The sequence below is a fragment of the Amblyomma mixtum genome, chromosome 7 (genome assembly GCF_055824585.1).
Source record: "Amblyomma mixtum isolate Tamu chromosome 7, ASM5582458v1, whole genome shotgun sequence".
Lineage (NCBI taxonomy): Eukaryota > Metazoa > Arthropoda > Arachnida > Ixodida > Ixodidae > Amblyomma > Amblyomma mixtum.
Window position 1 is genome coordinate 60,588,934 of NC_143018.1, and position 15,485 is coordinate 60,604,418.

General features: G+C 48.3%; 1 protein-coding gene across 1 annotated transcript in view; it reads right to left on the reverse strand.

Annotated features, from left to right (window-relative positions):
• The window catches only part of LOC149336230 (voltage-dependent calcium channel subunit alpha-2/delta-3-like), a 168,980-nt gene that overhangs the window by 49,449 nt on the left and 104,046 nt on the right, over positions 1 to 15,485 (reverse strand). The window contains exons 8-14 of the mRNA XM_089552755.1: positions 14,451 to 14,601; positions 13,494 to 13,568; positions 11,667 to 11,756; positions 10,614 to 10,727; positions 9,304 to 9,382; positions 7,946 to 7,995; positions 5,672 to 5,755 (exon numbers count right to left, since the gene is read on the reverse strand). Of these exons, the coding sequence (XP_089408881.1) occupies positions 5,672 to 5,755; positions 7,946 to 7,995; positions 9,304 to 9,382; positions 10,614 to 10,727; positions 11,667 to 11,756; positions 13,494 to 13,568; positions 14,451 to 14,601 (643 nt within the window). The remainder of the gene's footprint in view (positions 1 to 5,671; positions 5,756 to 7,945; positions 7,996 to 9,303; positions 9,383 to 10,613; positions 10,728 to 11,666; positions 11,757 to 13,493; positions 13,569 to 14,450; positions 14,602 to 15,485) is intronic.

Consider the following 15,485-nt stretch of genomic DNA (forward strand, 5'->3'; position numbering starts at 1 on the left):
TGGCGTAGTGTGTACTGCAAGTGGCGTAGTGTGTACTGCACGTTGCGTATTGTATGCTGTGCGTCGCAGTGTATGCTGTACGTGGCGAATAATGTGCTGCACGTGTCGAATTATATGCTGCACGTGGCGATTTGTATGCTGCACGTGGCGCATTATATGCTACACATAGCGCAGTGTATGCTGCACGTGAGGCATTATATGCTGCACGTGGCGCAGTGTATGTTTTACGCGGAGCACTGTACGCTGCCCGTAGTCACACTTGCAGAGCAGGCTATCAAAACGACGCTGAGGACATACCGACGCTGGATGTGTCGTTATAGTAACGCTTTAACGATAAAGACGCCGGTTTAACTTAAAACGGAGGTTTTAGTTTGGTTTGGTTTGGTTTATGGGGTTTAACGTCCCAAAGCGACTGAGGCTATGAGAGACGCCGTAGTGAAGGGCTCCGGAAATTTCGCCCACCTGGGGTTCTTTAACGTGCACTGACATCGCACAGTACACGGGCCTCTAGAATTTCTCCTCCAAAGAAATTCCAGCCGCCGCGGCCGGGATCGAACCCGCGTCTTTCGGGTCAGCAGCCGAGTACCATAACCGCTGAGCCACCGCGGCGGCAGGAGGTTTTGTAACCAGTGAAAGGCAAAAATAATAAAATACAGGTGTCGCCATCACCGCCCGATTTCGCAAGCGAACGGCGGGGCGTCGACATAGGTCTGTGGGCATGGACCGCAGAGGCTAGGCTACAGGGCCAGTCACTCGAAAACGGTGATCATGGAGTCCTTTTCGGTCTTGACGTCACGAGCTAGAATCAAGTGGCGGGAAAATTTGTAACTGAAATTTTCTCAATAATACAGGTGTCTTCTGCTGCCAAACAAACATCAAGATAACAACCAAAAATTCGACTGAATTGGATTGTACTGGATGGGTGTCTCAGTAGAGACATGCATGATCTTTACCGTTATCTAAAGCAGATCTAACAAACGCGGGTTAATGACAGCCTAGTCGAAATCAAGAGGAAGAAAATGTGCTTGGACAGGGCATGTAACGCGAAGGCAAGACAACCGCTGGTCTTTAAGGGCAACGGAGTGGATTCTAAGAGAAGGCACGCGTAGCAGGGAGTGGCAGAAAGTTAAGTGGGCGGATGAGATTAAGTTTGCGGGGATACGTTGGCCGCAGCTGGCAAAGGATAGGATCAATTGGAGAGACATGGAGAAGGCTTTTGCCCTGCAGTGGACGTAGTAACCGTGGTTATGATGATAATGATGTGGTCAGATCTACAGTGGAGACGAAACATTGGGAGAAAAACACGGCGGGCAATCCCTGGAATGTTTTTCGGCATTAAAATTTGTCAATATTTCTCCAACCCTTCGAACGCCCATCTTTCCAAGCCGCGAACAATGAGAAGAATCGACAAATACATCAACAAATTCGAACACAAAAAAGAACGTGGTGACGGCGGAGTCACAAATGGGGAAAGGAAACGAATGCAGTGCCAGGGTATAAAAGAAAATCTGCACACCCTTTCGGCGCGTTCTTCGTCGCCGCCCGCCGTCTTTTCGACGGCCTTGTGCAATGCACGCGAACACACGATGCCAGGCCCGCGGACAAATGGCGGAAACGGAGCGCGCGCTTCGCTCACTTCCGGTCTGTTCTTGCCGGCACCGCGACACACAAAAGGAAATAAAATAAAATGGGGCAGCAGCCGCGCTTTCGACAGCAGGCTGGTTGCGAATCGTACATCAAGTAAACAGAAAAACGTAATATAGCAGCGAGAATTCTAAGACGCATAAAGTAAAAGAACAAAATCGAGGGGTTGAGCGGAAAAGGCAAAACGCGTACACGCATCAAACGCGAGCAACATGAAAACTAAACGAAATCTGAACATTAACAAAAAAAAATTGCGGGTTTCGTAAAGAGTGCTCGTGTTTGGCGCTGGCGTTGCGAGGTTTTAAGAAAGCGTCTCGTATAGGAGCGCGCTGTAAAGTCGTCGATCCCGGCTTCTCCGAGCGATGGAAGACGGAAAGGAAACAACGCCTTCCCAAAGGAATCGTAAAATAAGGCTTGAAAGCGACCCGGAGGTCTCAAAACTTGCGTTATACTCTTGTTTTTACGTTCTTTCTTTCCGTTCCCAGAGCTCCCATACGGAGAGCGCCGACTGGTGCGGAGTTGAAAGCATTGGCGAAAGCTTTTTTTTTCCCCCTTGGGTGGCAACCGCCTCGAAGGGTATCGCCAGTGAAGGGAGCGCGTTCCGAGAATGAGGGAAACGAACGAATAAATCGGTTTCAGAATAAAAGCGCACGTTAGGAAGGAGTCGAATCGGAACAATCTCTCCACTGCGTGTGCAGGCTTCACAAGGAAATAGACGACGCATGGGGTGGTAGCGGCGATAGGTATGTGGCAGATCTTTGTTCGGCACAGAGGACGCCCTAACTCGGTGGCAAATGCAGGGATTCCCGCCTCCAACTCACTCTTTGCTCTAAGAAAATATAGCATTTTTTTTTTTTTTTGGGGGGGGGGGGGGGTATTAGCAATACAAAAGCACCATTATACATACACCCGTGAATATGGGTGTCAGCGCCGTCCGAAAACACCTTGAGAATGTTCGAAGGGTGCTACGAGCTTGATAGTTGCTTTTGGTTGTTTGCGTTTGAGCTCTTAATTCCAGCAAGACATTGATTCGAGCTAGGTGGTGAAGAGGCATAGCTAATGGAACAGAACGGCCCAAGAAATCAAGAATGAGAACACACAATAGCCAGGACTGGCGCCAGTCCTGTCTACTGCGTGTTCTCGTCCTTGTTTTCTTGCATCGTTGTATTCCTTTAGCTATAGCTCTTAACTGTACCTCCACCCGTCTGCAATGACAATGTCGGGGTGCAAGAAAGCTGTAATAAAAACAAAGATAACCACGAAAATTTTCAAAAACTTTTTTCCTTTCTTCAGGCCGCCGCGATGGCTCAGTGGTTATGGTGCTCAGCTGCTGCCCCGAAAGACGCGGGTTCGATCCCGGCCGCGGCGGTTGAATTTCGTTGGAGGAGAAATTCTAGAGGCCCGTGTACTGTGCGATGTCAGTGCACGTTAAAGAACCCCAGGTGGTCAAAATTTCCGGAGCCCTCCACTACGGCGTATCTCATAGCCTTAGTCGCTTTGGGACGTTAAACCCCATAAAACCATAAACCTTTCTTCAGAGGAAAATTAACACCAATCGCATCACCCCCCGTGTTCGCCCCCCATGACTGCACCACTCAATCCCAGTCCCACTCTGACACCAAATCGGCCACCTCGCCACAATCACCAAAGTGACGATCGACCAGAAATTCTTCTAAGGTTTACCGTCCCAAAGCAACTCAGGCTATGACGGACGCCGTAGTGAAGGGCTTCGGAAATTTCGACCACCTGGGGTTCTTTAACGTGCACTGTCATCGCACAGTACTACGCGGGCCTCTAGAATTTCGCCTCCATCGAAATTCTACCGCCGCGGCCGGGATAAAACCCGCGTCTTTCGGGTAAGCAGCCGAGAGCCATAACCACTGAGCCACCGCGGCGGCACTCTCGGCAGAGGAGGTTGACGGTCATGTCTGCATTAAGCGTATGAGGACATACACCTAGCTTCGAGCAACGGGCTACAATTTCCAGCGCCAGTAGCGTACACACGTGAGTTATCTAGCCTCTCTTCATCTACCACAGCCATGAAGCAGACCTAATGCGAGCGCAAGTAGGCGCAGGCGCTTCTCTCAACCACAGCGCTGCTCGACACGTCGCAGCTCCGACAACGCAGGCAGTAACGACGAGAAATCGTGGAGGTCGACCTCATGAACAAAGAGGTCGAGTTTGCGGTGATCCCTGTACAAGCGGCGTCTCAACTGCCGGCGACCATCGTTTAAAGCACATCCATGCCAACGAACCAAGGGACTTGTACACGTTGCGACCGGCTTTGTATACATCAGGAAACAGAACAAGTTCCGTCTTTCAGCCTGTTGGCAGCCGACTATAGTAGGATACAACTTATAAAAACAGCACTTGTTAACACTGTTCACGGTCCGAGCCCTCCTGTATTACTACGCTAGCCGATCCAACAGTAAACAAAATCAGCTTTTTAATGTTTGACTTTATCAAACAAGCCAGGTATCAGAATTCTAAAGCTCATAATTTTTTCTTCTTGCCATTAGCTTCTTGTCAGTTAACAAGTTTTCACAACGGACTACTTTTTTGTCATGGAATAATTCTGTACGGCGGTCCCGAATCAGGGCGGAGCTTCACTGCAGACTTAAGTTGTATCGGACTTTAGACGCTACAAACTCGAGGCGACGACTTCTCATCGCGCGTGGCTGGCTCGCACGAGCGCCTGAGCGTGGAATTCACTAGCGGAAAGCACTGCCCCGAGATCGTCGCTTTCACTGTACCGAAAGTTGTGGATGGGAGCACACAATGCTTTGTAGTAAATAAGAAGGACGGTCATCGACCAGAATAAAAAAAAAAAAAACACGGTTGACGCCTGGCATCCTCCTGCTCTTACGCGCTCAAGAGCGAACCACAATAGCTATGTAAGATGTCGAATAGTACCCGTATCTTTCATTCCACTGCCAGCCAAAGCTCTTTTAATTATACCAGTTGCAAAATATCCCATAGCAGCCGCGTATGGAAGTCTGGTGCTCTTACTAGAGCAAAATTCGAAGTTTAACAACTTGTCGCGCCACCTGCGGTATTCAGACGAACTGTTCAGCGCTGCTCAGTGTGGAGGAAGCAAAAGTTGCAGGCCGCCACCGATAGCTGGCTACCCAGCTCAGGAACTGTCGGGTTTCGAACAGGAATATCTCAACTGGCCCGATCAAACAGCTCTCCTTCCAACAAGTTGCGAGACCGGTAATGTTCAGGTCATCCTTCGCGGAACAATTTCCCATCATGAAGCCAACCTTGGCTTCAATTTCGCTGCTCGAAAGTCCGATTCCAACGTTGAACACCGGTTACAGTTAAAGTGCAAAGAGTGTCAAGAGGAGCGTTTTTATACCTTTTTTTTACTCAAAGACTGAAAATGCGAAATGGACAATCTTACGCCCCGTGGAGGCATTTCAGGTTTCTTTTTTTCGCGCTAAAAGCGACAATGTTCGCTGGCTTGACGCGATAGTCAAGAGCGGCGTCAAGCACCAACCCTTAAAAAGTTTTAGACAGTCTATAGAGTGCCTATAGACTTCTGTCTATAAAGTCTATAGACTGTCTATAGACAGAAGTCTATAGGCAATACAAATGCCGTAGACAGTCTACAGACAATCTATAGATTTCTGGCCATACACTTTTAGTAGACTTTTGTCTATATGCAGTCTATAGACTATGAGTACACAAAAAGCAATATCTATAGGAAGTCAATAGAGTCCATAAGAAGTCTATAGACTGTCTATAGACTATATTTATAAAGGTCCCCGCATTCTTCTTTCGAGGAAGGGCATCAGATTCGCATAAAATGCACATCGTTCAACAGCGCTGAGATCAACATGTTTACAATTCGGTTGTCATCAATTACCACATGCATTTTCACATTATTAAAAAAACTCATGTCATGCAAAATTCTCATACAGGAATGAACGAATTTATGTCCGCCATGCCACGGCAGCTCAAGCAACGACTAAATCACGCCTCATGCAGCGCACATTCAAGCAGGCAAGCAAGGCCATGCGCATACCGTCATATCTCCGTAGACGGGAGTCCAGACCGGGTAGTGTTTCCGGGAGAGCACCATGGGCCGACTCATGACGGGGATGTATTTCTGGATGTAGCGGGGGAAAGGGACAAGATGAATACGGGAAAGCGTCATTGCTAAAACCATAACGGCGTCGTTGAGAAGGGAAAAAAAAACTCCATGACGACTATCCTGCTTTCGTCAAATGATGCCCGAATTCGACGTGCAATTACACTGAGATATACTGGAAAAAAAAAACTAGATTGGTTAACACACGCCTCATCTGCACTCGTGTCACCGCCAATAGTAACACTCGCAACACGCCCACTAATCAGTAATTACATATTGATTAATTATAAATTGAATAATACGACAGGAGGATATCGGACTAATTACGAATTTTGTTCCCCGTCAGCACACAAGGTGACTTGCGGACGTAGGGCAGAAAAATGCTTCGCCAAAGCAGCTCGGGCGTGCAGATATGCTTGAATTATTTCTATATCGAGAAAGTTATTACTTAATACACATACATTTAGGCTAATCATCACGATCATAAGCCTAACTACATCCATTACAGAAAAAGGCCATGGATATTATCCACCGATTAACTCTGTCCTGTGAGAGCTGCGGCTGGCTACCTTATTCCCTAAAAACTTCGTCACCTCACCCGTCAAGCTGACTCACTGCAACCTTCGGCTAATCCCTGACTGCTGATGATTACGCTAGCCAGGTCAGTGTTAATGAGTAATTACTTCCTTACTGCAAAGATACCTCGCCTTAGACATTTTTCTTTACAGAACTATACGCTTTTGAATAACAAAATTTTTAAAAATTCATTCAAACCGGCGCAGCATTTGCCTGTCTGCTGCCCAGCGAAAGCAACTTATAAAACATTCTTATCGTCACAAGTCGCTGGCTATTAACATTTCCCGTTCTGTCCTTTCTCTGTCACCACTGAGTCAAGGATGCCAGAAACATGAGGCATGTTGCTGGCTAAGTAAATCTTGTCGCATATACCGAGTATTTCATCGAAGCCCGCTATTAAGATTTCAAAACTGGTGCTTTGAGTCTTTTGCAGAACAGTAATGTCACTGGTGACGGGCATAATAAAAGAGGTTAATCATACTAACTTGCATGGATAACTAAATAATAACGGTGAACATTTGGTTTGGTTTGGTTTATGGGGTTTAACGTCCCAAAGCGACTGAGGCTATGAGAGACGCCGTAGTGGAGGGCTCCGGAAATTTCGACCACCTGGGGTTCTTTAACGTGCACTGACATCACACAGTACACGGGCCTCGAATTTCTCCTCCAAAGAGATTCAACCGCCGCGGCCGGGATCGAACCCGCGTCTTTCGGGCCAGCAGCCGAGCACCACAGCCACTGAGCCACCGCGGCGGCCCGTGAACATTTAATTAGTACAGCTATGCTACTGGTTGCAATTAGAAACCCCTATGATTTTTCAGGTTTTATAATTTCGAAAGCGCGAATACGATTGGCACTAGGGCGCAGCGAATTATGGCCACCCTGAGCAACCATTCTAAAAGCGCGCGGCTGCGGAGCGGGCGTAAGATCGCCCATCAGTAAACGTCACTTTGCCGCGCACGTGTCACGTGACCTTGTCCCGTTCGTCAAATGGGCCGGAGCAGGAAGCAGTGGCTCTTGCCAAAGGCCTGCGCCCAAACTTTGACGTCACTTCCTGCCGGCGGCCGCCGCCGCCGCGCCACCGCTACAGTGCTCTAGAACCTTGGTTCTAGAGCACTGTACCAGCGCGTTGCCCGGGCAGGATAGCGAAGACCACGCCCCAAGCGTCGCTGAGTGACGTTTGCTTCTGGGTGCGCCCACGTGAGTCTTACGTCCGCGGGCTTTTCGAATGGCACGCGGGATGACCGAATTTATCCGCGCCAAAGCGCCGATCTTATTCTCGCTTTCGAAAACCGAAACTTTATACAGCTGCTACTAACCGCCAGATACAAACCCATAAAATTGCGACCAGTCGCCTAACTGTGACAAATAAGTTTATTATTGGAATTGATTTATTAACGAAAGTTAGCTAACATGATTCCCTCTTTTTCTGATGTCCGCCACCGGCGGCTTTAATCTGCGGCAAAAGCCATCTTAACGCCTGAAAACGCCCATTTCTTTTTAAAGTCAACGGCGGGGTTACGCTGAGACATCCGGTATAGCACAATAAAAACATTTAGAATAGGGTGACCATATTCAAACATCCCTAATAACGTGGTTCGTTGGCAGCCATAGACGTGGCTCACTGCTTACCAGTACTTGCTCCCGGACTTCCGCTAACGTCGTCACGTGGGTGTAGTAGCCTGAAGATGGAAAGAGAGGCAGAAAAGATGCGATACATTTCGAACTCCAGGACACAACCTGACGCTTTATTTTTTTTTTTAAGGCAAGTAAGTTTCATAAGCGGCTTTAAGAAACAGGCAAAGTGTGGGCGACATAGTGACGCTAAGGCCCAAGCCATCAGTTCTCCTATAAATGCCACGATTGATCTTTCCCCTCCATGACCTTTAATGAACTGCGCACCAACATGCACTTTAGCCGTTTCGCGATTAAATCTGGCCGCTAACTGCCCTTTCGAAATCTAAGCACGGTAAGTTGTGATGGTTAATGATAACACTTGATCGCATTATTAACAAAGCACTAAACAGCCGTGAAACAAAACATGATACGAAATTTAATTCTTGTCAAAAAGAAACTAACAAAAGCGGTGAGGATTTCTGGAAGAAGACGGGCGAAACCCGATAGTTCACGGTGGTGTGTTTGTCTTAACGGCGCTTTGTTTTATAAGAGGTGCGCTACAAAGCTATTACATTCCAGCTATTTAATACCTGAAAGTTTTGGATTATTACCAGCGCAGAAGCTAGCAGAGTTTTTCATGTATTGCTGAACAGACGGGAAAGTGGGACTGCACACACAAAAAACAATGGGAAAAGCCGATCTATGCAAGATTCAAAAGCGAAATTGTCTAGTCGCAAGAATGGTTCACTCTAGTCAGCTAGAGTGGGTGGAGGTGGTGAGCTGGCGGTGGGCGGGGGACTTCGGGTGGACGGATGTGGGTGAAGGATGATGTACGTGGGTGGGTGGATAGTAAAGGCTTTTGACACCAGAAAATGACATTTTTGCTGAATGAGGTCTATACTGCTAACGCTCTAAAAAAAAATAAAAAGTACACCAACGGTGCCTCATTGTCCGTCCTTCCGATATCCAAAAGATCTCACGGAATATCACTCGTCTGACAGACGCACATTTTGCACGGTACACTTGGCGTGAGGGGTTTTTTAAAATTCAACCGTTTCATTCACAAAAAAAAAGTCGGGCTTTCAGGAGCTGGCGTCAAGGCTGTCGGTCTGAGATGCCCGCCTAATCGGCAAAAGCTCTGTCGCTCGCCATTGTTGACGTGTTTCAACTGAGACAAAATATGGACGTACAACTCCATTTTGCGCCCGCGAACAGAGGTCAAACAAAGGTCAGCAAACAGAGGTCAAAAGCCAAATGCGTGACCACGCGAAGCGCTCGTTTAGCAGACAAACTGTTATAAACTACGCAGTTAAAAGCGCGCGTCAAGCGAAAGTGGGAGGGAGTGGTTAGCTAAACCAAATAATACACCGTACCTCTGTTGGCACAAGCCATCCAGTTCACCTCTCTGGTGTCGGTCACCTCCCGACCAATCAGATAGGTGAACACACGGACCTGCGGTGAACACAATCGCGGTTTATTGCTATAAGCAAAAAGAAATAAAGAACACACTTTTTGCTAAATGTTGTAAGCTACGAAGCACGGCGGAGCTGAATCTTCGGTTTAATTTCGATCACTCCGGGTTACCAGCTCTGGCCCTGGCTCCTAGTCGTCCTATATAACCAGGGCATCCTATATAACTGCGGTGACCCGACGCACCCTAAGGACTTTTTATGTCGTTATGAACTGCAGATATCGCTCGTAAGATAAGAGCAAGTTTTTAATTCCGAAGAATGGGATTCTATTACGGCATAATCTTACAAAACACGGTAATTTAGGCCCTCATATCATCGCACATTTTGCACCAGGAGCACTAGAAAACCTAGAAGATTTTGCTTGCCGAAAAGCAGGTTTCAATGAACACATGATCCCTTGAAGACGTGTAGACAGATATGGGCTGAAGCTTTTTTTCGTGACCGGTTCCTGCAGTATAATGACTATCGATTTGCCATACTGCGGCTTTGCTACCTCGATCAGAAGTTTCATCTTCGCCAAGAATCAATACGGAACAGTCTCCGAACAAGCACGAACCATAAGATCAAAGACGAACGCAGTTTCCGACATAAAAACAATATCGACCACGTCAACGGCACAATGGGCCATTGTGGAGTAAGAATTGATTGCACTGAGTGTAACAAAAAAAAAGGTAGAGAGCTTCAAACGTCCAACGACGAGAGATAGGGAATCGTCTTGAATACGCCGCGCAGGCGGCGTCTCAAACATGAGACACACTCGCAAGCATCGCGAGTGACTAGCTGCAGCACCAGTCATCAAAGGGACCCTCAAATGATTTCGATGGGCATATTCTAATGCAACACATACGTAGAGGTGGTCTTTGCGGGTATTCGAATCAAATTTGAAAGCTCTGCATGAACCCTATAATTCAAAAAGTTTTTTTTGCCCAAGGCTCGCCGATACTGCCCACTGACGTCACCGGAGTCAAGGGCACGGCGGTGAGGTGTGTCGTCCTAATCGGATGCGAGCTATTCCGAGCAGCGATTTTTTACAAATTATTTCTAAATTACAGGGTTCACGCAGAGCTTTCAAATTTGACTCGAATAACCGCCAAGACCACCTCTACGGATCTCTTGCACAAGGACATGCCCATCGAAATGATTTCAGGCTCCCTTTAACGTCGGCCGCAGTAATTCTTTTTTCTCATATTTCAACGCGGCGGCGCACTTACCGGGATGTTGGGCCAGTTGTAGTGCCTGAAAATCTCCTCGTACGTGTACGGAGCCCCGTCAGTGACCAGCATGATAGCCTGGTTACACTGACTGCCGAGCCGAGACTTGTTGTACTGCAAAGGCACAGAACAAAGAGGCCAAAGAGGGGTTGGGGGGAGGGGAGGGGGGGGGGGGGCAGGGCGCATGATCGTTGGTGAGCGTTTCATTCTACACGACAACGAGTAAATTGCCATAAGGTCACGAATCATGGCAAATGGCAACGGAAGAAAGCGCGAGGAAATGTAGCATATCACCGAGTGATAACGTTCATCTACGCTGAAAACAGTTCCACGCGTTATGAAGTATGCCGCAGTGAACACAACTGAATTAATTTCGAGCATATGACGATTTTTGTAAAGAGCACCAAAATCTCAGCAAGAGGACATTCCGCCGTATCGCCCCTGTCAAACTGAGCTCGACTCGGCTAGGTATCGAATCAGCGACCTTGTGGTCGGCAGCTCAGTGTGACGGTTTCTGGGCTCCCGCGGCTGAAAAAAGGGTAGGGACAGAAAGCTAATGTGTTAAATGGTAGCGCAGAGACTATCAAGGTAGCTCAAGCGACCAGACTTGATGCCAGTAAAAAAACGTTCCAGTTTAAACTGAATACCTGTATATAACAACTACAGAAACTACAGACGCTCAAAAAGTTCTATCTTTGCAAGGAAGCCTCCTAAAAGGCTGTAAGTAAGGTCGGACTCGGATCGCCGGTAGACAGCGCTCGTTGAGAGGTACGCAAACCTGAAGCCATTTACGTGCAATTGTTCGCGCACACTCGGTACCAACGTAGCAGATTACAATGTAAACCGGTAGCGCGGACAGACCAAAGAATTAACTGCTCTACAGCTTCTCGTCGTCGCACTGGCGACACCATCCTGCAACGCAGACATTTGTTCAGTCGCTACGCGTGGGATTTGCCCTCAGGACTCTACCACATCGTAGTACTTACGTACACCGGATTAAAACGCGCGTGTATGCGCAAGTAATGGAATTCAAAAAGCAGGCCACAGACTCACGTATTGCAGCATCTCGAATGCCTGCTTGAGCGCGGCGGTGAAGTTGGCGATGTTCATCGTCTCCAGTTTGCTGAGGTTTTCTTTGAATTCCTGTAAGGTAAAGAGGCAGCTAAGGTGCAGGCCGAGAGCGAGAGGCTCCCCGAGCTTCGTCTAAACCCCCCTCCTCCTCCCCCAAGCAGCTGTTGCGTAAACGTGACGTACGGAGCATGACTTATAGCTTGTGACTTACGGGGAATGACGTACGGGGCATGACCTATAGGTTGTGACTTACGGGAATGACATACGGGGAGTGACCTACAGGGAATGACTTCCGAGAGGAGTAGCTTACGAAGGCATCTTAAACTCAGTTGAATAGTTGCGCCGGCGCCGACCACACTTAGGTCGCGAAGAGAACGAGACGGACTGGCAAGGAAGAAGACTGAGGCCCATCGCCTATCCAGTTGCCGTGCAGCCAGGCGTTATGCACTGAGCTTTCCGGAAACTTGCAGATAATTACCGTCCGCTACTACGGCTAGCGCTACCCTCGCATATAGGCGACAATTACTGCCAGGCTATTTCCACCTATTTCGCTTTTGTATGCCTCACTAGCTTTCCTCACGACCCAAGCCCTCTAGCATTGAATGGGGTCGGCTCAAATGCGAGGACGGTATAGGCTCTACGTATGGCAAACAGGTACTTCACAGCAGCTTCGCCACGACAGCCGTTTAATATACGGCTCGGACTCTACAGTGACACCGGACTTGTTGATTACACTCATTCAGTTGTTTCTACACGGAGTGCACTCCGCAAGCGGAAACTAATGATAACGGCGCAGTAGAGCGCGCCTAGCCAGAAACACGTGCTTGGGCAGCAGCATGCAACAGCAAGTGAAGGTCATGTACAGTGATAGTCATAACGATCCCGTCTGGGGCCAAGCCGGAGCGGAAAATAACTACGGAACATCTTAAAACACACTGTGGTTTTGAACCAGGCACAAAGGGAACGCCACATGAATTGCAGGCTGATCATTGTTAATTAAAATACGATTTATAAACCCGGGTATTTTCCTTCATGGAGCCCCGCTAAATTGCTGCTACTACTAATTGAATACAGGAGAAACGAATATTCATTTATGTGAGTATTCGACGATTCCAGTTACTTTGTAATCCAGTTAATTTTTGTAGTTTTGCTTGTTCGTTCTTCAAAGCTGCCGGCACGCCGCTTTATCGCTTTGTTTGTGATTCAAGACGCGACCAGTGTTATCTCGACTGATCGCATCCAGGCGGAGCCGATTGTACGTTGTTCCAGAATGTTGTAGTGACTTTTCACGCTTTATCTGGAAAGTTCGCTATCAGCTTCAAACTGAGCACGGCCGAGGGCGACGGGCATTCTGTTCGCCGACTGCCAAGCACGCTTGTTGCTACTCCGCAGTCGATTGATTCAGCTCTTTGCGGGCGCAAGTCAGCCCAAATAAAGAGTTTCGTTTCGAAGTCATTTTCGCCGTCTTCCAGCTATCCGGACTGCAGTCAACACTACGTGACAATATTGGGCAATATCTACAGAGCTATAACAGCTAACGATCAGGGCCAGTGTGGCCTACAACACAGACCAAGCACCACTCGCACCGAGGTGTTTTTTCGCTACGTCTACAGTCGCCCCTGTGCCCCAGATTATGGCCCGTAACTCGCTAAATTGTGTGGCTTGAGATCATTCACGTGGCTTTATGAGGAAATGGAGCACTCGGGACCCGAGAGACGACAAAGCGGGCCGGCACGGCGGTCGGGTCGATACTGTCGAGCCAAACGCAGAGCAGCCCCCGAAAGTGCGCGCTGCTCTGTCGCTACGTACCCTGACGTTCCTGGCGTTGGCTTGTACCAGGTTGTAATGGAAGCAGGTCACAACGGGCTCCACTATGTTGGAGAACTGCAGCGTGGTCGGGCAAGCATCAAAAAGAGAGAAAGAGAAGTGAATGAAGAACGGAAGCTTAAGTCAAGACCGATCGTTACCAGTCGGCAAAGAGTACCCGGTCCTCCGACACTTAAGATTAGTGCTAGTCACGTCAGAGCCTCATTGCAAGAGCCACGCGAGAGAAAAGGCGCTTTGTAGACTTTAGTACGTCTTCTGTTGTAGTTCGCCACAAAAGCTTCGAGTATCACGCAGAGAGGCGTTAGTAGGAAACCGCAATCGCCTTAAGAGCGACTTGCCATGTACAGTAAATAAGTTATCTTTCGTGACAACTCCAGTAATGTTCTTGAGCACGGAGTGACACAAAAAAGGTTGAGCTAGGCGAAATTATAAGATATAGACGGCAAAGCACAGGCATGTATTTTCTGTAGCACGAGCCTTCTAGGTTTCTATACCGGAAGACTAATGCAATGTTATGGCTGTTCCCATAACTGCTGGCACTAGCTCTCCGTACTGCTGTTCTCCCGGGTACAGGGAGCGGCAAACGTACCCAAGATTTTCCACGCCTGATTTTGAACTGTATAATCTGGCAGTTAAAACCCATACGAAGCTACCACGGTTAAAAGAGGAGAGAATTACACTTTATCTCCTACGGAGGTTTTCAAAGTTCGGGTGTGTGGTAAATCCTCCACCACGTGGCACAAAAGCATACCCTGTGGTTTTGGAATCTTTGACGCATCCTGTACGTAGATTGCCCCAAGTAGAACCGTAAACGTTGTCGAAACGTTAGAAAACGCCCTGAGGCTTTCCCCTCCTTGTTCACTTTGCGGGTATGAAAAAATCATCTGCCTGCCCTCTCTCTACCATGAACTATGAAGACAGAAAGAGATAGGGGGATACCCGGAGGATGCTGACGAAGTCGTTCTCGGTGAGCGTGTCGAGGATGTTGACGATGACGTTGCGCGCAATCTCCTTGCGCAGGCCCATCATGGAGCCGCTGCCGTCGAGCAGGATGACCACATCTTTGGCCGAGGCTGCGGCCTGCACGTACCTGTAGGACGCCCAAAGAAGAGCGTGTGCATCGAAATTGTGACGTCACAAGCACGCCGCGCATTGTTGTTGTTGGTTTGGTTTGGTTCATTGGGGTGTAACGTCCCAAAGCGACTCAGGCTATGAGGGACGCCGTAGTGAAGGGCTCCGGAATAGCTGCTGTTGGCCTCTTGAGGAATGACACATACCCACAGTGGGGGATTGGCCGCGCGTTTTGTGAATTACTGCTGAATCCTTTTTCTCATCGAAGAGATTAACGATACACACTCTGCTCGGTGGTATTTAATTAAAATCCAGTGAGAAACTTACGAAAAGCCACCGAAGGGCTCTGCATGAAGCAGCGACTGTCAGCGGAGTCTCTTCCGGTTCAATACGATAGCAAGACGGACAAGCTGGCGACACATTCAAACTAAACGCAGCAGAGTGGGGGGACACCATCCCTACGTGTTTCGTGCTGTTTAGTTAGTGTTTCATTCCCTATCAACATACTTTCGTGACTGAACGTACCTTCACATATGAGAACGCCCATTAAATTCTAACAACGCACGGCACCGCCAAAAACATTTACAAGCGAAAATTGGAAGCTCAGTCTTTGCAAGTAATGTTCTGGCTGTCTTTGCATCCACTAGGTGGCTCTAGTGAGAAGCAGGCGGCGCATGCGTGACAAAGATTACACAAGGGAAGGGAAAAGAGGGGCTCGTTAATGAGGGGCTCGTTCATGAGGGGCTCGTTCATGAGGGCTGTTGGCTTCTTTTAAAGGTTACACAGCGTAGGCAAAATTTCATCGACATTTTCGGCGTGGAGTGGTATCACCGACGGTAGACAAATCAGATGTCTTGGCTGTCGCCACTGAGAATGAACACATGTGCTAGCTAGCACACGCGC